At 40.5% G+C, this 22429-nt stretch overlaps 1 protein-coding gene across 3 annotated transcripts in view; it reads right to left on the bottom strand.

The window, feature by feature from the left end:
- ACVR1 (activin A receptor type 1) overlaps positions 1–22429 on the bottom strand; it is a 124416-nt gene that overhangs the window by 44252 nt on the left and 57735 nt on the right. For 2 of the 3 annotated variants that reach the window (XM_082395327.1, XM_082395328.1), the window contains one exon: positions 11633–11706. In XM_082395327.1, coding sequence (XP_082251453.1) covers positions 11633–11699 — 67 coding nt within the window. In that variant the 5' untranslated portion in view covers positions 11700–11706. Of the gene's footprint in view, positions 1–11632; positions 11707–22239; positions 22369–22429 lie in introns of those variants that run through there. The other variant, XM_082395329.1, reaches the window with a different exon arrangement.

Raw genomic sequence — 22429 nt, 5'->3', positions numbered from 1 at the left:
TGTTAACAACAGCCTTAGAATGCCAGCCTCTAGGCATCGTGGCACCCAGAGCTTAAGGCGAAAACGTCTAGAATTAGTTAAATTCAGCTAAATTCTTCCTCTCTAGCTCCCTACCCTACCCCATCCCAGAGAAGAGCGCAGAGGGAACAAGGTAATTTCTAGACTATTTTCTTTCCAGCCCAAATGAAGCCAAAGAGATCAAGATATCCAAGGGTGAAAAACTAGGGCAGAGCCCAAGCCTCTGATATTGCTGCTTCCCTATCTCCCAATTTCCCAGTCATGTCCCAAAAGGCCCTACCGGGTCCAGATCTCCATGAAAGGTCAAAGAAAGAAGGAATCCCATGTCTTCAGTCCCATGAATACACGCCTTGTGCATCTGTATTCCAGCCTTTATAACTTGATCTTTGTCTTGCCTATCTTCTTTACCCCATCAGTCTAATTAATATGGTTCACAAGAATTCATTAATTCCCAAATTCAACACGCTTAAGATTGGCTTCCTCATCCGAGACTAAAGATCCTACAGTCACCATAAGACAGTTGAGTGTAGGTCATTTTGAGCTTATTCTTTGTCACCCCACAGCCCACAGAAAGGCTCCGGGTGCCTACACTCAAGGGAGAAGCAGAAAGACTTTCTTCAGAATGCTGTGAACCAGAACTGGCTTTTTAAACACACATGCCCTCCCCCCACGCCCCAGTCTCTGTGGCACAGCACACCATTCCCAGCTTCCACAATAATCTTGGACCTTGGCAGAAGAAAGGCAGCTAAATCTGAGACGTGTCACGAGGCCACTGGCTGAGGGGCAAGAAATCTAAACACAAAGCAAGGCGAGAGCAACAGGCCAGAGCTTCCACAGACTCCCTTTTGGCTCCTGTGGCTGTAGAGCACTGACGGCCTAAAGATAACCCAAGACTCTAAGAAGGGTCACTTTTAAATAGTAGCTTGAGTACCACCAGTCATTTCAGAAGTATTTCCTTCCAGAGCCTGCTTCCATCCACATCGGCGTGCCAAGCCCGCCCAACGATGGCAAGCCCGCAGCAGAGATGAAAGCCCGGAGGGACGTGGAAAGAGTCCCAAAGGGAAACAGACAGCTCCTAACATGTTGATTCTGTTCTGTGCCCACATTTGGACTGCTGAGAAAGAATGATCTAGCAAAGAGGCACCTTGTGGAGGTGATCTACTGACAGTCACTGGGGATTAGAGAGCAGGTAGAAAATCAAACAAAATAGTTTTAACTCAACGCCTCCCCTCTCCAAAACTGAGGCAGGGCACACCACGATGGCTACCGTCTAGGAGTGTTTGAGGAAAGCCTTTCCCTCCAAGAGAAAACGTATACCTCCCAGTCTGTTTGTCGGACCCCAGTTTGGCTGAGCACAGAGAACGGTATGGCGTCTTCAGCACATACTGCGCATATGCAAGCACGGTGGCCGCCCGCTAACCACAGAAGTGCCCAGTGGAACTGCTCAGAGGAGCCTGCTGCTTTTTCGTTTCCTTTTACGCCAGGGCCGAAGTTCCCAGGATCTTCCTAAGAACCCCTGAGATCCGCTCAGCCCCTCACCTATCCACCCTGGGAGCCCACACTGTCCCAAATGGCCGTCGGCCAGGGGCTGGTGTACAAGGGACAGGTGTGCAGTGGGCTATTTTCAGTTGCTATCTGCTCAGACGCGAGCTGCACATGCTCAGTAGGCAGGCAAGTTTTGGTTGCCTTTCAAACTCCGGGCAGCCAGGAGACATGCACCTTTCACAGCTGCCCGGGCAACCAGCTGCCCAGTCCTCTTCCCAGGACGGGGGCAATGAAAACAGCGCAGCCTGGCCTGCCACCATGCCAGCGAGCAAGCTGCACCTCTCATGTCACTGCCCGGGTTATTCTGAGCTGGGCTTATTGACACTCCATGGCAACACAGGAACAAAGGACCAGCTAGAGGGATCTAAATGTCTTGCAAAAGTTGCTAGGAAAGTCAGCAGCTCAGCCTTCTGTTTTCATAACGGAAATCAGTATTGGATTATTGTCGTTCGCTGCTGCTGTTTTTATTTGTGAGCTACCTGCAACAAAGGTCTTCTCTTGGAACTAAGGGTTTTGTTTTTGTTTTGTTTTTGTTTTGTTGGCCACCATCAAGTTGCTATAGTTGGGATGCCTTTGAAAAGGCAGCATGTGGGCCTGTCTGCCCCGACCCTGCAGGAGGACTAGTTTTTCCCGTCCCTTCACCTCTAATCTTGCTGTAGCCTGCGATCCACTTCTACCACAAAATTCTTTCAAGGCACACAAAGTGCATCTAATTAATCTTTCAATAGCTCTCACTGCCCTCAGGATCGAAGACAAACGCCTCATGCACAAGGCCCTGCCAGGCTAGTAGGGCCTCAAATCTCAACCCGAATGCCTTCTGGAGGCTGCTCTGGCCATGCTGGACCACCTGGGTGGTGACCTGTATCCCCCCACTTCTCTGGGCTTGGCCCTTCCCCTGCCTAAAAAGTCCTTCTCAGTCCTTCCTTTGCTGGTCGAATGCCTGTTCATCCTCCCAAACCCTGCCTGTCCCCAGTCCCAGCCTGGTGTGCCATGAAGGCCCTTCCGGCCAACACCCCTAGTGCTGTGCTGTAACCTTTGTCTCCTCCAACTAGACTGTGACTCTTTGACAGCAAAAACCCCTTCTAGGTATGCTGACATCACCAGTGCCTACCCCGTGCGCTCATGGTAATTTATCAACTGCAAGAATGTAAGATTGTCTTATCACTGATCCTCTTTTCCCAAACTTGGAATAAATTCTTTGAAAGGATGGTGTGCTTTCTTACCCTGTCCTCAGCCCAGATCAGTTCCTGGGTCTCTTATTACCTTTTCTGTATTATGATAATTATTTATTCATTCATTTGTCAAATATTCACTGAGCACCAAATACATGCCAGGCACTGTCTTAGACACTAGAGAGAAAATACCACCACCAGGTCCTGGCCTCTCTCACCCTAGGTCTCACTTTGCATGGTTGACTGCTCACCACCACCCTGTTACTGCTAAGCATGGCTCTGCGGTAGCGGCTCTTGAGAGCTGAGGGAACCCACATACAGAAACACGGTAAAAAGGAAGAAGGCAGCTCACGATGGTGTCTGACTCTGTCTCTCTCCTGAGAAAGGCTTGATTCCTATGCATGGCCAAGAGCCTTCCTTTCAGAAGACACTCTGATTAGCAACACCATTGAATTATCAAAAGTTACCCTAACCCTTTGCAAAACTGACAGCGTGAAGCATATGAACTAGGACATAATGTTAAAGATAAACACTGTGTAACTCTGCACGGTATCCTGCAGCATTACATACATCACAGGAGCCAAAGTTTAAACTGGACTGTTGGGTTTTTTTTCCTTTCTCTGTCTATTCCTTATAGCTTTACCGAATGGGTGTGATTTTTTTTTTTCATTTATATTGGCTTAGTGTAAATACCAGAATTCAGAAGGTAAACAAATGCAGCAAATAATAAATAAAAGAGGCTACTCCCTGCTCCAAATCACCGTTTGAATAAAAAATATAAGCAGATGGGGGCTTCCCTGGTGGCGCAGTGGTTGAGAATCTGCCTGCTAATGCAGGGGACGCGGGTTCGAGCCCTGGTCTGGGAAGATCCCACGTGCCGCGGAGCAACTAGGCCCGTGAGCCACAACTACTGAGCCTGCGTGTCTGGAGCCTGTGCTCCTCAACAAGAGAGGCCACGATAGTGAGAGGCCCATGCACCGCGATGAAGAGTGGCCCCCGCTCGCCACAACTAGAGAAAGCCCTCGCACAGAAACGAAGACCCAACACAGCCAAAAATAAATTAATTAATTAATTAATTTAAAAATATATATATATAAGCAGAGGTTTTTGTTCTTGCTTTAAGGTGAATTTCACCACCCCCTTCCAAGAGGAATTTCTCATTCTGCCTCCTATTCCTTCTCTCCTTCCCACATGCCCCAAATATACATATCCTCAGAAAGTCCATGTTCCCCTCTAACCCATAACAAAGAATTAGATGCAGCATTACTGTGGATCTAGGAAACACCCAGCTCTGCAGAGCTCAGATTCAGCTGATTAGAATCAGGCAGCAGCTGTTCCAGTGTTATGACCATGGCTGAGAAGGCACATATGTAAACTTCCCTCTTCCTGTCAAATCACTGGCTTGCAGAGAGAGGATGGTCAGGCTACATGAAGTCGCAAAAATAAATATATAAATAAATAAATAAATTTTTAAAAGGTCTGGGCCAGCTTTGCTGGAGACTATCTGGGTTAGCTGTCAGAGCTTTCACCTGAGGGCAGCCAGGACTTCCCAGCAGCGAGCTCTTGGGAGCAGACTGGAGGTGTCTTTCTTAAACTGTGGGTTATGACCCATTTGTGGGGAGCGAAATTGATTTACTGGTTCAAGACAAGGTTTCTTTCTTTCTTTCTAAATGAAATAAAACTGAATAGAATAAAAAAGAGAAGAAGCAGGAGTACATTAGCATAGTAAGAGTAATCACTCTTTCATGAAATTTTCTTTTCAGATGCATGCGGGTCATACTCCAAAATGTTTCTAAATGTAGATGCACTGGGTCTAACTCTAAAATGTTTCTTACTGTGAGTCACAGTGAAAATTTTGAAGGCTGCCCTGCCCTGTGTCTTACACTATCTTGGAATCGACATGAGTTCTGAGTAATTATGACTATTTCATATAACCATTATCTATGGAAGCTTGCCTGAGGTCATGCTGGGCTACAGAGGGAAGTTCTGGAGGACAGTTGGTAATGTTTGGGAATTACAAATTAATTTTTAAAATTTTTTATTGAAGTATAGTTGATTTACAATGTTGTGTTAGTTTCTGGTATCCAGCAAAGTGATTCAGTTATACATACATTATATTCTTTTTCATATTCTTTTTCCATTATGGTTTATTATAGGATATTGAATATATTTCCCTGTGCTATACAGTAGGACCTTGTTGTTTATCTATTTTATATACAGTAGTTTGTATCTGCTAATCCCACACTCCTAATTTATCCCTCCCTCACCCCCTTTCCCCTTTGGTAACCGTAAGTTTGTTTTCTACGTCTTGAGTCTACAAATTAATTTTTAAATGTTTTGTTTTCCTTGGTGTTTACTTTTCAAGAGCAAAAGTAGCACACATGCCATCCCTACAAATCTCCTGCTTCACCAGTTTTTCCATAAAGAGGAGATGGCGTCCACCCTCTCCCCCTTGAGACCGATCTTTATAAAACAGAAGCTTAGAAGCTATTGCACTGCCCACTCACTGTTGACCACAAGGAAACCATTTAATGAGCTAGGGCCTTGGATTTGTTTTCCCATCCGTTCAATATTTGACTCTGATTGAATTTTTAGAGTCCTCTCCACACCCTACCACTAACTCCTCTCATATAAATGCATTGAATATGAACATTTTATAATGTTCACTGGGAAAAAAAAAATTGGATGTGGCTTTAGTTTAACTACCCACAGCTGAAACAAACATTTCCCAGAAAGGAAAAGCTGAAAGGAAGCTTTGTCACAGCTCACCTTGCATCAATAATATACTCATTCTGTTAGGTGAGAAAATGTGACAATAAAGAAGCAGTATCTTAAAAGTGTACAGCTTCACCTGATATTTACATTTTAGGTCCTCATAGTGGCCAAGAGCTCAGTACATCTCATCTCTCTCCCCAACAAATCTCTCACATGATGATGTGTCAATGAAAAAGATTTGATTCTGAACAAAAGGGATAAATTATAGTAATGAGAAATGAGAGCAACAAATTTAATACTGAGACATTTCTCTTACATTCATTCACCCCTTCACGAACTTCCTGAATTCTCAATAATGAGAAATTCAAAGAAAGGCTTATTCTATTCTTCACCCCCAGTGGCAAAGAGGGGCACCTTTGTGGACCCTAACAAAAAGTCTATTGAAGTGATCTCCTTCCTTCTCTCATTGGGTAATTGGGCTGGAAAGTCTGAGTAGTGATGGCTTTGGAAATACTAAAATCAAGTCAACCCACAAAATAATTTAGTACTTAGCAATCTTCTCTCTTCTCTAAGACAGGCCAAAATCTCTTGCAACGAAACTCTGCAAAAGTCCAGCCTTCCTTGCTGCAATAAAATCTAACTATGGCTTGCAAATTTAATAAAATGTGGGTCATCTTAGCTTTGAAATATTTTTGAAGAAGCAGTATTCCACTTTAAGTTATTTGTGTCATGGCCGTCCCTGCAAATGCTCACAGGGACAAAGGTAAAACCAAACAAGCAGGTTCTGGAACAAAAATGGACTTCTCCCGGGTGGCATAATAGCAGTATTAGAGCATGATTAGTCTTATTAATGGGAAGGAAAAGGAAGGATATACGGGTAATTAGGGCTCAAGTGCTCTTCTCTGTGAGAGCAAATAAAAATCTTCCTGCAGCTGGAGTTGTATATATAATGAACATGAAAAATGAATATTGGTATGAGAGAGAAATAAAAAACACAAACCCAGGTAAAAGGGATTCATCATTTGCTACTGGAAGCTCTCACCTCAGCCTCTCAAACGGACTGGATTGAGCTGGATTCTAGATGTACCAGATGTAATATGAATGTGGATGTAGCTAATTTAGGGTACCAAAAAATACAAAATTCTGAAGAAGACCGATAATGACTGAAACTCTTGAATACCAATCCTCAAAGTATAACACACCTTTTGTTGGCTGTATAATCTTAAGCAAGAGTTTAAACCAGTTCAAAAGCACATCCCCACTAACCTATCTCATTAGGGTAATGATGAGGATTATGGGAAATAACGAACCTAAAACAGCCCAACATTGGGCACATATTAACCACTCAATAAATATTACCTATAAATCATCAAAGAGATAGTTCTAGTAAGCAGTATTTTCCAAACTTACTGGGTCTTTTTGGCCCCAGAGCATTTAGAATTCCACAGCAATTGAGAAATGTTCTAAAGTACACTCATACTAGTCAAACTCTGCCAAAAGTACTCTTTGGGACTTCTTATTTGACATGTTAACACTGTATCTAATCAATATTTAAAAGACATCTGGGAGTAATTGGGGAGACAAAGGGAAAGAAGCTTTCTGGGTTTTTGTTTGTTTTTAATAGACTAAGAGGAGTACAATACCCAACAAAATACATTAGAACAAAATCTCTATGACTTTATTTATGCACCAAGAATGCCATTAGCGCCATTGAAGCCCAATTAATAAGGTGCCATAGCTGCTCTGCAAACATGAAACCTGGGTCTGTTTCCTTTTAATCTTGGTAGTCTAGGGCTTCCCTGGTGGCGCAGTGGTTAAGAACCCATTGGCCAATGCAGGGGACACAGGTTCGAGCCCTGGTCCAGGAAGATCCCACATGCCGCGGAGCAACTAAGCCCGTGCGCCACAACTACTGAGCCTGAGCTCTAGAGCCCACGTGCCACAACTACTGAAGCCCGTGCACCTAGAGCCCGTGCTCTGCAACAAGAGAAGCCACCACAATGAGAAGCCCGCGCACCGCAAGGAAGAGTAGCCCCTGCTCGCCGCAACTAGAGAAAGCCCATGAAGACCCAACGCAGCCAAAATAATAAATAAATAAATTAAAACAAAAAAACAAACAAAAAACTTGGTAGTCTAAAGCCCTGCACTAGACAATCTATGAGGCTAATATAAAGTTTTTACTTATTTTCCCTATTATTTACCTCTTTTGGTTAAGTATTTTGTACTCGACATTTGCTTTATGACTAATGTTGAGTATATTACAATTAGTTCTCAGTGGTTTTTTTAAAAAAATTTTTTCTAGTAAATATGCAAAAACAAAGAGTCTTTTCACAGAATATGCTATTGATAGTTAACTAGGAGTTGAGTCATTGAGGGAAGACAAGACTAAGGCCACCGCTATTAAGATCAGAGTACTCTAGGTTGTAGCACTCACTGGATATTGTTTAAAAAAAAAAAAAAAAAGCTATCACAATGAAAGGATGATGTGTTCTTTTCCATATCTGTAAACATCCTAGTGCTGGTGTTATATTCAATAGCAAAACCTTAGTGGCATCCATTTCCATTTCAGCCAGACTAACTTGTTTCATTACAGATCTTCACTCTGGCATTAAGAGGTCATTTGCTGGATCCTTTGGGCAGCTTAAGAGCTTAAAGCAGGAAAAAACAACCAATGGCTGGGTTGCTAACATTGTTCCATAAATGCCCTTTTCACCTCCTCTTTCCCCATTCTTTCTCCACTTCTTCTCTATTCATATTACATTTCCACCTCAATTTCTCTTCCACTCTTTTTTTTTTCTACCGTGCCCACACCAAGAGTCCACCAGGACAGCACAGGAAACCTGAAGGATTGTCTAACCACACAGAACTGCTACCGTACCTAGGGAAGCACACAGAATTTGGAGGGACTTCATTTCACAACATTCTTTATTTATTTATTTTTTTACTGATCATATTATGTAGCAACTAAAAAGAGGAAAAATCCTAGCAACTTGCCTATTACGTCTCCAGACATTGTCAAGTGTCCCTTGGGGGATAAAATTAACCCCTCAGATGAGAACTACTATTAACCCACCAAATTCCCAGCCCATTTCTTCTTAGTAATTCTTTCAACCTAGGACCCAACCTCTCTTCTGGTTAAACACCTCCTACTCCTTTAAACTTGCCACGCAGGATCCTTATTTCATATCTTTTTGGCACTAATTAAAATGATTGCAATATTATTGGACTGTATCAAACAACACTGCTTAGAGAAGAATATAGACTATGGATACCTAAAGTGGTTGACGATAGCGTTTTTTAATAGAAACTTAACGTAAGCTGCTTTATATAATTGTAAATTTTCATAGTAGTAAAAAAGAACAGATAAAATTCATATTTTTTATTGTCTTCAAAGCCCAGTGTGTACTTTACACTTAAAGCATATCTCGGCTTGTATCAGCTGCACTTTGAGTGCTCAATATGTGGCTAGTGGCTCCCTGACTATAATACATGTCAATGACCATGGGAAGGAGGGAGGAACAGATCAAAAATTATACACCTAATATATAACAAAATAGATTTCTAGTATATCAAGCACTGATTTTTCCACAGTGGTGGCTACATTAACTTATATTATATGCCTCCTTGGAAACTTATCAAGTGTATAAAACTGATCACTGTACCCCCAAGAGCCTGTAAGAGGGGGATTAGTCTTACTGGCCCATCTGATCACAACAAGGCTGAGATTCACACCGTAAGCACCACTCCTCATGGAGCAACCCTTATAAAATAAAGTGCAAATTGCTCAATGCACAGTAAAATAAGAGTTTGTTTACACATCTAGAAAGATTTACACCAACATGCTAAAAGCAATTACATGTAAGTGCAGGGAATTATAGGCAATTTTTATTTTCTTTTTCTCTTGATTATCTCTTGTGGACTCCACAGAGGCAGTGCCATCCCTAAGTAGCTTTTTGCAAATGGGGAGAAGGGAGGATAGTGAGAATGAGTTAGGCCCTAAAATGCCTGTGTGATCCCACACAACTAAGAGTTACCCTGTGCCCCTTCAGGTTCTCACTGGCCCACCCACTAAGCATTCATTTACACGAAAACCTCTGTATAATTAATTGAACCTAATACCTAACTCTTTTATACATAAAAATACAAAGTATGTCTTATACTGTCTTAATGTATACGAAATTTTCTCAAAATACAACCACTGTGTAAATCAAGGGACAAACAGTTCTCTGTTTTGTTGGGATTCTACCAAAATTTTTTTACCAAGTCAGAAAATTCAAGCACTGCAGGCAAGATCACTTGTGATAATTAAGTCACCGATACAATACACTAGTACCAATATGTTTTGTTTTCTAAGACATCAAAGATTATTATATGTATGTGTGTGTGTGTGTGTGTGTGTGTGTGTAGAGGTATATATTTTTATACAAACATTTGTTACTTCATTACACCTTCTAGTGTACTTATGCCCAACTACACTAGATTATATTACATTTGTCTATACATACTATTTTAATTATATGACATATTTAATTACATATTATTTTCAGAGAATTTTCTCTTCATTTCAGATAGCGAATTATATTGAATTTTTAAAATTCATGTTTATAAGAAAGGTATGGTGTGTATAAGTTGCACTCTAAGAAAATCAAGGGACATTATCAAATATGTATAAAAAGGGGATGTTCACATGCAAAAAAAAAGAAATCTAGACACAGACCTTATACCCTTCATAAAAATTATTCAATTAACAGATCACAGACCTAAATGTACAACACAACACTATAAAACTCCTATTAGATAACATAGGAGAAAACCTAGATTACCTCACTGAGTATGGCAATAACTTTTTAGAGGCATGATCCATGAAAAAAATAATTAATAAGTTGGACTCCATTAAAATTAAAACTTCTGCTCTGTGAAAGATAATGTCAAAAAAATGACAAGACAAACCACAGACTGGGAGAAAATATATGCAAAAGACATATCTGATAAAGGACTGTTATCCAAAATATACCAAGAACTCTGAAAACTCAACAATAAGAAAACAAACAGCCCAAATAAAAAATGGGCCAAAGACCTTAAAGACACCTCAATAAAGATATAAAGATGGCAAATAAGCACATGAAAAGATGCTCCACGTCATACATCATCAGGGAAATGCAAATTAAAACAATGAGACACCACTACATACCTATAAGGACGGCCAAAATCCAGAACACTGATAACACCACATGCTGGTGAAGATGTGGAACGCTAGGAACTCTCATGCATTGCTAGTGGGAATGCAAAACGGAACAGCCGCTTTGGAAGACAGCTTAGCAGTTTCTAACAAAACTAAACATACTCTACCATACAATCCAGCAATCACAATCCTTGGTGTTTACCCAAAGGAGTTGAAAACTTTTATCTACACAAAAACCTGCACATGGATGTTTATAGCAGCTTTATTCATAATTACCAAAACTTGGAAGCAATCAAGATGGCCTTCAGTAGGTGAATGGATAAATAAACTGTGGTACATCCAGACAATGAAACATTACTCAGCACTAAAAAGAAATGAACTATTAAGCCATGAAGAGACACGAAGGAACCTTAAATGCAAAATACTAAGTGAAAGAAGCCAATACGTAAAGGCTATATACTGTATGAATCCAACTACATGACATTCTGGAAAAGGTAAAACTATGGAGGTGGTAAAAGAATCAGTGGTCGGCAGGGGTTGCAGAGGTGGAGAGAGAGGAATAGGTGGAGCTCAGAGGACTTTTAGGGCAGTGAAATACTCTGTATGACACTATAATGATGGATACATGTCATTATACATTTGTCCAAACCCACAGGATGCACACCACCAAGAGTGAACCCTAATGTAAATTACGGACTGGGGTGATTATGATGTGTCAATGTAGGTTCATCAGTTATAACAAATGTACCACTTTGGTGGGGGGGATGTTGATAATGGGGGAGGCTATACATGTGTCGGGGCAGGGGGTATATGAGAAATCTCTGTATCTTCCTCTCAATTTTGCTGTGAACCTAAAAAACAGCTTTAAAAAAATAAAGTCTTAAAAATGGGGGGAGGGGAGGATTGCTAAGTCTGATAGGATTAAGAACAAACTAGTTTACAGTAAGCCAAACAATACACAGTATACTCATCCTACCCCAAACAGTTGTGAGCCACTTACCTTCCATACTAGGGGAAGGGAAAGCAATCATCATTAGCACAGGAAGAATCATCACTCCATCTACCATTGTACAACTGTGGAGGGAAAAAAAGAGATATCAGTAAAACAAAAAAATTTAACTGTAGGATGACAAATTAAATTAAGCATACCATCTTCAAACTGCCGTTCAAGGCCTTTCTTACAAATCCCCCTCACATATGTTGCCTTATTTCTTAGTACATTTAAACATATACCCTTTACATGGATCTAAATAAATCATCTTAAAGAGTTAATCAGATTTACCTCCTACCGGTGGCCACTCTGAGGCAACTTTCTCTGAGTCTACCCACTTACAAAGAACTCAAAAGGGACATGAAAAATTCTCAGCTATAAGGCCAGGCATTCCTAAAGGACTTTCGGTTTGAATTTTATTTTATGCCACTGAATGCAAAATTGGCACCGAGTTAAAAACTCTAAGAAGCACGAATAGACTGTTCTAACACGATGTTAAAGATTAAGTGACTGAATAATCCAAACCAAATTACTACGTTTGAGCCTTCCTTTAAAAGGATTAGAGGTGAAGCAACCTACATCATCATACAGCCCCAAAAAAGAAAAAAAATAAAACAAAACACAAAACTGTAACTTATCCCTTATCTATGGCTAAGCAATGTATTCTTACATTAACCTCAAATTTAACAAAGCATAGACACAATCAAGATATGAAGAAATCATATAAAATCTTAATATATGAAACTATAACAGAGAGAAAATAAGATACTTGATATAAATTTTAAGTTGATATTGCCCTAAAACTACACTGGTAGAAGCTCAATGTTCTGAGTCAAGGGGTTACAACAAAGAACTTTTCCATCTGAATAATTCCTATAAAATTTTGGAAATATGATGACAGTTTGGCTATAATAATTCTTTATTACAAAGAATAATTTTAAAAAATTAAACCTTGAACTAGTTGCAATTTTCTGGATGGTAAAACAAACAGAAAACGGGTAAAGTTCTTTAGTGAATAGGTTCATGTGCTATCTTACTCTTAGAGCTTCAAAGAAAAGAGCAAAAGCCCACTGCTATCTAAGCTGTTTGGAATGGACACCTTCTGACTCATCTTCTTAAAATCAGTTTTTTGGTTAGTAGTCTGAGTGTTCATTACCTGCACCTCTATTCTATCTTACCATCCCTCACTTCAATTTGTCCACAACTATATTTCAGACTAACCCTTCTCTAACAGCAAGGTGAGGGAAGGGGGTAAAGGAGAGTTTAATGGACCTTCCTTTTACATTTTTAAAAGCACATGGAACTTGAGTGACTCCCTTTCTCCTGTTGCTGTTGTTATTATTACTATTATTTCCATGTTCACATACATCTTTTCTAGAGCAAGCCCTTGTTTGATATAAATGCAAATGCCTCACTTCACCCTGGAACCCTCATAAGCAGATACTGACCCCTGCATCACCATCTCATCTCTGTGCCTTTGAACAGAAATGCACTGTTGGTTCCCTCCACCCCAGATGCCTTGAGCCTCCCCCTCCACCTCTCTCCTACCCAACTCCCTCTTCCTGTCATTCACGATCTAGCTCAAAAGGCAGATGCTTGGTGCAACACCTCTCCATCAGCAGTGATTTCAACCCCCCAGCACTGGTCTAACACCACTCCGAATCAATCATCTGTCTATGTCAATCTCCAGCACTAGCCTACTTGCCCCTAAAAGGGGTGCATGCATCCAAGGGCCACACAAGACAATGCATTAAATTATGGGATGAAAATACTAAAACTTGTATCTTATAAAAACTGATTTAATCTAACAGAGTGATAAATAACTTGATCCTTTATTTGGTCTCTGTCTCAGCCCCTTATGACAGTCTACTACAAGAGGTATCTTGCAGAAAAAGTGGGAGTTACACAATGTGAAAGAGTGGACATTGTTTGCTTATAGAATACAGCCATGTGCTATACTCTTGAGGGTTTACTGAAGTGGAATTACAGGTTGTAATGGCTAGATATAATGAAATGAGCCCTCCCCAAATTGCAAGTGTTCTAAATCCATTAAAGAAACTACAGATTGAATATGTTATTAATGAAAGTACCAGAGAAGAGTAAGAAAATGGTGAAACTGATAATGGCTACTCCTAGTGGTTCTTTGTTAATCAGTTTAAAGAAAAGCAATTAACATTCAGTTCACTGTGACATGAAGCAGGCTCACCAAATTCAGAATTTAAAAATACATTAAAAACTGATTTGCAACCAGTATCATAAACAATAAACATTATCCTGAGTAGCTTGAGATTTTCGTCAATACAATGTCATTACCGTTAGCCATACCTCAAATATTTCATCTTAAATCTTTTTAAAATTTCTATTTTATGTATGTCTGATAACATATAGTTTAACTTTATATAAAACTTATAAGCAACATACATATTGAGGGTACACACTCAAAAAACTTTTTAACTGATGGGATATATCATTAAAAGCCTTTGAAAAGTATTGAACTATATCTCAGTCTTATCTTTGAATTCCCAGTCCGTCCGTCCTTCCTTCCTTCCTTCCTTCCTTCCTTCCCTCCCTCCTTCCTTCCTTCCTTTCCTTCCTTCCTTCCTCCCTCCCTCCCTCCCTTCCCTCAACAACTATTGAGAGCCTGCTATGTACTAGAAATTAGAAACTTAGAATGATAAAGATATACAAACATGGTCCTTACTATTACAGAACTTACACAATCTATCTATGGTGGTAGTCAAATAATCATCCAAAAGACTGCACAATTAAAAACTGAATTAAGTGTTATGAAGAAACATGGTTAAATAAGACTGCTAACAAAACACTTTAAGATTTTTTGGAGGGTGGAGGAGCTTCCCTGGGTAGATTATATATAAACAGGAACCAGAAAGGTGAGTAGGAGGTACTACAAAAAGGATAAGAGTATGTGAGCTCTTGTGTGTGTGTGTGTGTGTGTGTGTGTGTGTGTGTGTGTGTGTGTGTGCGTGTGCGCATTTGTGTTGGGGTGGGGAGCACTCTGTGGTGGACACAGGAGGGCATTTAAGGAAAAAGGCACAGCTTCTCGGCTTCTACAGGGGTCCTGTGGCCAGAGGAAGCTTGGTGTTTCCTGAGGACTTAAGGCATATTTCACATGTGAAAAAAACACCAGGCTAGGACATAGAGAGCCTAGAGAGAGGAGTTATAAGGAGAGAAAACCCAAGAAGGCTGGAGAGGTAGCCCCTGGCCAGAACCTGGGTAAAACATGGTAAGCCCTAGTAAGCCCCCTACTCACCTCCCTACGTTCGCTGTTGTCAAGGCCCCTCTCCACCCCGTTCTCCCAGGCACACCAACTAGCCAGCTCCCTGCCTATCTCTGGACCTCTGTATATATGAAGTTCCCAGTGATTGAGCCCTTCTTTCAGGACCCAACCTGGCAAATTCCTATTCAACCTTCAAGCCTCAACTTAAATGTCACTTCCTTCTAGAAGCTTGCCTAAACCCTCATATGCCCTCATTACACTCTCATATACCACTTTGTTAATTTTTATTTATAGCACTTATCATAATTAATAATTACATATTCATGTTTGAGTGTGTGCTTTTGAACATATGTCTCCCTCACTAGACTGTAAACTTAATGGTAGTAAAATCTATAGTCTATTTTGTTCATCGCTACTAGAGCCAAGTAGGTGCACATTTAATACTCGTTGAATTCAAATTCTCCCTGAACTAATCGGCTCAATTTAACTTTAATTTCCAAAGAATTAGAAGTTACCCACCCCCCTACCGCCCATAACACAAAAGCACATACACACCTGCAAAGGAATAGCAGGATTAAGACATTTATCATCTCTGTTAACTTTAATCTCTAGAATCTAGTTCAGGTAATAATAAAAATCAGCAGTTAACAAGTTTCAAGCTCCGAAATCAAGAATCCTTTCACTATTTTAAAAAATAATTCTAAAAGACAATCACCATTGACAATTTTTCCTGTCACAAAGCCAACAAAAGCCCATGCCCCTGAACACCTTTTAATTGATTATTATCGTGCAAGCAAAATTAAAACAATAATTTAGGCTCCTAAATGGAAAACAGGGGGGAAAAAAGGAGTTATAAATTCAGGCTTCCAAACTAATCTGCTGTTTATAGACAGATAGCTCAAAATCTGCCAAACATCTTTGGGGAAAAAATGTCAGCAGCATTTACTGGTTGCCATTCTGTTCAGTGTCTGGAGTGTCTCTGCTGACCAGTTAATTCAGCTATTAAAAATGGTACTTTCAAAACTAAAGGGAAAAGAAATGTAGAGAGGAGAATGTTCTGGAATAAATTTCCTGATCATATTTTACATATAAAGAACATCAATATGCTGAAGTCCCAACTTGAAGCCCCAAGGATCTATTTCGAATTTTTAAATATACTAAAAAGGAAACATTGTCTTTAGAAGTAGTTTTCAACTCCCTTGCGCTCAAGTATTTTTGGCTAAGGAGTTTCAGATGTGGGCTGGCCAAAAAGATGAACGGGTAGTGGGAAAAGAGAGTGGCAATAATTCAATAGTTCAGGGATGCTTTACTCCAGTAGTTTTTAAAATTTTTGGCCTCAGAATCTCTTTATACTCTTGAAAATTATTGAGGACTCTAAGGAACTTGTCTATGTAAGTTATTTCTACCAATATTTACTCTATTAGAAATTAAAATGGAGAATGTTTTAAATACTGTATTTGTTTTGAAATAACAATAAACATATTACCCTATTTTTTCTAAATTAAAAAAAGAACTGTATTTTCCCCCACAAAAAGGTGTAATGAGGAAAGTGGCATCACTTTGCATTTTTGCAAATCTCTATAATGTTTGGCTTAGTAGAAGGCAACTGGATTCTCATATATGATTCTGCATTCAATCTGGAACGACATGTTGTATCAGCTGAAGAAAGGAGAATCCAACTTCGTACATGAAGACATATATGTGACTGGAAGAAGGACCTTGTGGAACCCCTGAGAAAGTCCTGGAAACTCCAGAGGATCTCAGACCATGCTTGGAGAAGCACTGCCTTACTCTTAAATGATCAGTCCTTCTACCATACCAGGTAACCAGATGGTACCAGATATTTCAGGCTGAGCATTGGCTCGATACCTGACAAAAATGTTACAGCTCCACAGGTTTAGAAATCTCTTTAAACTCTCTAACATCAAGGAAGTCAACAATAAGTCTAGTGGTCAAGGGAGAAGGCATTAGATATCTATTTCATGTAGGAATAATACTTTATGTGCACAACGAAATATTTTTTAAATGAGACATAAAACTGTGATCAGAAGGTACTCCAGCGTCCATCTCCTTTAGGTCCAACCAAATCCTTTTGCAATATTCTAAGGCCAAAATCCCTGACTGCAAAAACTCATAGGCTACTGCGGGTTACAGAATATTATCTGAACCGTTTGGAGTACAAATTTTTGCCCCAGTATATACCACCTCCTTTCTGTTCTTGGATAAGGCCCTCTAGCCCTGGTAACTGATCTTAATATTTCAGACACAAGGTAAAGAGCTATGCAGAAAAAGGTTAGGGACCTAGGGTCTTAACTAAGGTACCCTCTTTAAATCAGTGCCATCTTTTACAGTGTCTCAGGACTACTCACTTGGGAGATAGAACAGTCCCATGATATTGTACTCCAAACAGGCATACCACCAGGGCAAAACAGAGCTGCTTTCCAAATCCTATGGTACTTTTCAAACTCCATTTATAGATCAGACTGACATCCAGTTAGGGAGCTGGCGTTTAGCTCAATTTTTAACACATGTGGGCTTGAGACCAAGTTTGGCACTTCTTTCACTCATCACAGTTTTACAGCTGGATAAAGCCACAGATATACTGCAATACATCCCCCCAAAAATCACAAAGCATTTTGATGTCAGTCACAGAATAACCAGGAGTATAATGCACTTCTATATTCAACCTTTAGAACTCATATTAAGCAATCTAGTTGATAATGTACTATAAGAATAAAAGATATTTCTAAAACCTAAACTTATGAACAGCAAACAACTTGTTATCCGTAGGCTGAGGATGAAAGCAAAGCTGTAAGATGAACCCTGAGATTCTTTCCCATCAGAAAACTCTACAAAATGTTCATTTGTCTGGCCTGGTGGCCTAGACTCATTTGGTTTGTCCATTTGTTCAACACATAATCTACTGAGCACCTACTCGTTCAATAGGGACTTTCTTGATACTCTGCTCAATTCAACTTCTAACACTCTCCAAGTTAGAAAGAATCTTGAAAGATGGATTGTATATTCACCCATCCCTATTTTGAATGACTTTTTCACCATCCACGTGAAGTCGCTCACTCACCGTTGGTGAGGACTATCACAAGTGTTCCATGACAGTTTTTTTCTTTATGTCTTTTATATGGCCTATGCTATGCCTTCCATAAGAAAAAAAAATCTTTCTCTTTAATATAAAAGGTAGAGGCAAAGCAGAAAAGAAGTAGAGTGATTCTGCTTTCCCTTAGTTATCTGTCAACAGCACATCATTATTACAGTAACAGTAGTGCCACTTACTTAAGCAGCCAGGCACTGTGCTTAGGGATCCTATATATTATCTCTTTCAACCTCTCCCCAAAACACTCTGAAATAAATACTCATATTAATCCCAGTTTACAGATAAGAAAATGGGTAGGTAGAAGTACCTTGCTCAAGCACACAAAGTCAAACCCAAAGCCATGTGACCAGAGTTCAGGTCCTAATTACCAAACGCTCACAACCTTCATTAAACCAGCCAGCCATAGTTTAGCTTCCTAAACTATGGAACTAACCAGTCTTCCTTAACATTTTATCCAAGCTTCAACACATGCGCTTTACCCATCTTGATTTTCCTCTCAGAAAACAATCTTTACTCATGGTTATTTGGGCCACCTTTCAATCATTCCCTCTTTCCATTTCTCTAAGCTCAAAATTAATTTCATACACCCTGTAACCTCAGATTATCTCCCCTGCCCCTGGGGGGGAAAAAAAAAATCTTGATGTGAAAGGAAAGACAAGCCACGTTGCTAGTACACAAGTGGTTGCTACTTCCTCCCTCCCATCCCCATTCTTCGGTTCTCTTGTGACGCATCATAAAATAAAAACAGAAATTAGCGTTAAGTCGGGCACATTTGGGGGGCAAATTAGATCCAGCAAGACAGACTCTAAACATACAATCTTGAGGGAAGGTATACTTACAACCACCACCTCCAAGGGGGACAAAAATCAGCCATTATGTGACAATAGTTATGTCTCTTCTATGCTCAACAAGCAGAGAGAGAACCCAAGGACAGCTTGCTCCAAACTACCTGGGCCTTTGGAAAGGGTGGAGAGAGACATGGGCTGTCAGTTATAGCTGCAAAGAAAGGCTAAACCAAAGCATCATACCATATAAGTTAAGTCAGGGTCTTTTCTCCAGTTCACAAATGACCTGTGAAATATTTTTAACACCCCACTCTGTCTCAACTGGCAATGTGCAAGTTGCCAGGGCTTGGTTTTATATAGACTTCACTGCTGCGGGAGGGTTTCTGGTGGGGTGTTACTTTCAGAATATTAGCATGTAATTTGATCTTTCAAGATAGATGAATACAAATAGCTTCTTGGACAAGTCCTATAGAACTGAAATCCAGCCCCTGGATCAGTTCATCCTGTAGTTAGAGGAAATAATTACAGATTATTTCAGGAAAGAAAGGGTTTTGACTGAAAGAGTTACACTACAAACATTCCAGCTGTGACAGATGGACCCAAGATTTGGTTTGGAAAGGCCAGGAAAAGAATAATATAATCTGGTTTAAAAAAAAAAAAAAAAAAAAAAAAAAAAAGGCAAGGGTAGGTACATGAGGCTTAAGTGAATGAAAATAAGTAAAAGGATAAGCTACCATGTAAGAACCAAAGAAACCCCAGTAGACTTATTTTAATTGTATACAGGACGAAACTGACTTTGCTACACCCCTACCAAATATAAAGATAATAACTTAGCTAAGCTTCTGAGATTCCAATGTTTTGATCACCCACGGCATGCCTTACTGGTATCTCAAGTCTCGGTTTTATTTTGATGCGCTTGACTACACGGAAACTGTCCCTCGTTTTCCACCTCATTCCCTCTGTATCAAATAGCCACGGCTCTCCGCTTTGTTTCAACTGATAGGACCCATCATCTCCCAGCTGTTTTGTTCTATTCTCTTAGGCAGCTCAGGGCTCCTCTCCCTCCAGTTTACAAACTGGGACTTTCTTTTTTTTTTTTTTTTTTTTTTAACCTACTGGTAGAAAGGAGCCTGTTATTCCCCCTACTCTCACCCCCAACTCCACTCCACCAGTGAAACTCTTAGATGAGTAACTGTGAAGTCCACCTAAAATCCCACCTCCTCCCAAAACCCTCAGTTAGATGCCTTCTCGGCCCTCTGCTGCATTTCTCACTGCCTGCAGTTTCCCCTTTAGCCTAAGAGTGCAGACCCTACCTATCCCTCCTGTTACCAGACAAATGGTGTCTCAGGCACTGCCATCTGACACAACTGTCCCAATTCTAAGGCTAATGTGACTAACGCGTTAATAATTTGAAGGGTGGGGGGGAAATTAAATAAAAAAGACGTCAGCACCAAGGAGGTATATTTCCCTCTCTCTCTTTTTAAAAGGGGAGGCACTAGAGCAGATTTCTGTGGAGGTGAGAAAAACCACCCTTTATACGCCAGCCTGACCACAGCCCTTCTCATCCGTACCCCACACACACTCAAGCCCCTTCCTGCCTCAGACCTCCCCACGCTCACCCCATAGTGCCCTGCCATCTTCTTCACAGCACTTAACGCTGCGTGACACCTGTCACAGAGAGTGAGGTTTAAGGAATTTTTTACAGGCTGGCAAGGAAATGACTGGGGGAGAGGGCTGGTCCTCATCCTCAATGTAATACAGCTGCAACCAGGTATTGGAGATAAATTAAAAGATATCATTTGTAACCTGGATTTCAGTTTTCAAGGGTGTCATCCAAGAGAAGCAGCCAAACAAAAAGACGGCTGGCAGACTCTGGGTATACCAGACAACTCCCTGGTGGACAATATCCCATTTGGATAGGACTGCTTGGATCTCTAGTTGCAGACACCAGCTGATCTCCCAGAGCCATCCCCAGTGACCTCTGAGACAGCTTCTGTAGCTGGAAAATACATCTCCTAGGAGTCAGGAATTGACATATTATCTCCCCCCACTCTGCCCCCCACTAGTCTCCTAACAGTTATTGACGCTATTTGGAAAGCCATGCTTCCATGCCTATTAATAACCTTCAGAAAGAACCCTGAGGAAGTGTCAAGAGAAAAATAGATCTGGCTGATGGAAGCCAAAGACTCAATCAGAGGTTACAATTAGCAATTAATAGATTTGAAGAAAAAGAAAGTTGTAACATTTTCTGTATCATACATTATCTGTTCAGGAAGCTTAAAACAAAATATTTAGCCAATGAATTCAAGGAATGCTGAGTCAAGAACACCAGTCTTCACAGAAAGAAACTCTTTTAAAGACCGCTTATCTATTTAAATAAACCAGCTACTAAGTTTATCCCCACATCAACAATTCCAGAGAATTTAGCCCGGCTGATATCATTAAACCCTTATAGTTATTTACATCGTTATAAAGTTTCTTCAGGTGACACCTTAAATAGCAACCAAATCAATCTATTCTAAAATAACTGAACAACTAATTAACATTCATCTTTAAAAAGACTTTTCTTAGTGGTCTTTCTCCTCTCCCCTCCCTCAGTTAGAATGTGATTAACGGAATTCTCTCACAACTTCACTTGAAATACGCTTTTGCCCCTGGAGCAGCTAAAGCAGAATCAGATAATTGTGGTATGACTCAACAAATGCACAGCTGTTCATTTAAATATATCCGTCAAAAGTATAAATATGATCATGAGAAAGAAAATGAGCCGTGTACACAGGGTCAGTGTACAAGTGGAACAAGTTAGCATAGAAGTAACCACAACAGAAAACAAGGAGGAGGGGAAATAAGACAGGGAGAGGCTCTGATACCACACAGAAAGAGACCAGAAAACTTTCATAACCAAAAAACCACCCACCCAAACCAAAACGCTCGGACTTCCCTGGTGGCGCGGTAGTTAAGAATCCGCCTGCCAATGCAAGGGACACGGGTTCAAGTCCTGGTCCCGGAAGATCTCACATGCCGCGGAGCAGCTAAGCCCGTGCGCCACAACTACTGAGCCCGCGTGCCACAACTACTGAAGCCTGCGTGCTTAGAGCCCGTGCTCCACAACAAGAGAAGCCACTGCAGTGAGAAGCCCGTGCACCGCCACGAAGAGTAGCCCCCGCTCGCCACAAGTAGAGAAAGCCCTCGCGCAGCAACAAAGACCAAACACAGCCAAAAACAATAAATAAATAAGATAAATTTATTTTTTTTAAAAATCAAAACGCTCAATTGACCTAAATTAGAAATTAATGGCATGTTAAAAGTAAAAATAAATGCACTCTACTAAGTGGGGAGAAAGAAACGAAATCCAGGAGACAGAAGATGCTCCCGAGTACACAGAAGTAGAAAGCGTACAGGGTAGAAATGATGAACCCAACCTGTTATGAAGAACAAAGACATGGAGGCAGAGGAAAAACAGGAGGAACAGGGCACTCACCTCAGTGCTCTCCCCACAACCTTCGAAGTCAGACATTAGGAAATGCAGAAAATGCAGGGATCCCTCCAACAGTCAGTCCCAAAGCAAATAACTGGAAAGCACCACCCTGTACCAGGCAACCCCTCTTGGAGGTTCTACACGTCTAAGAGTGTCACCTGAACACAAAGAAAAGGAAACCAAAAAAGAGAAA

Source organism: Balaenoptera borealis (assembly GCF_965194805.1).
Source record: "Balaenoptera borealis genome assembly, chromosome: 6".
In the NCBI taxonomy this organism is placed as follows: Eukaryota; Metazoa; Chordata; class Mammalia; order Artiodactyla; family Balaenopteridae; genus Balaenoptera; species Balaenoptera borealis.
This window is presented reverse-complemented; position numbering and strand designations above follow the sequence as displayed.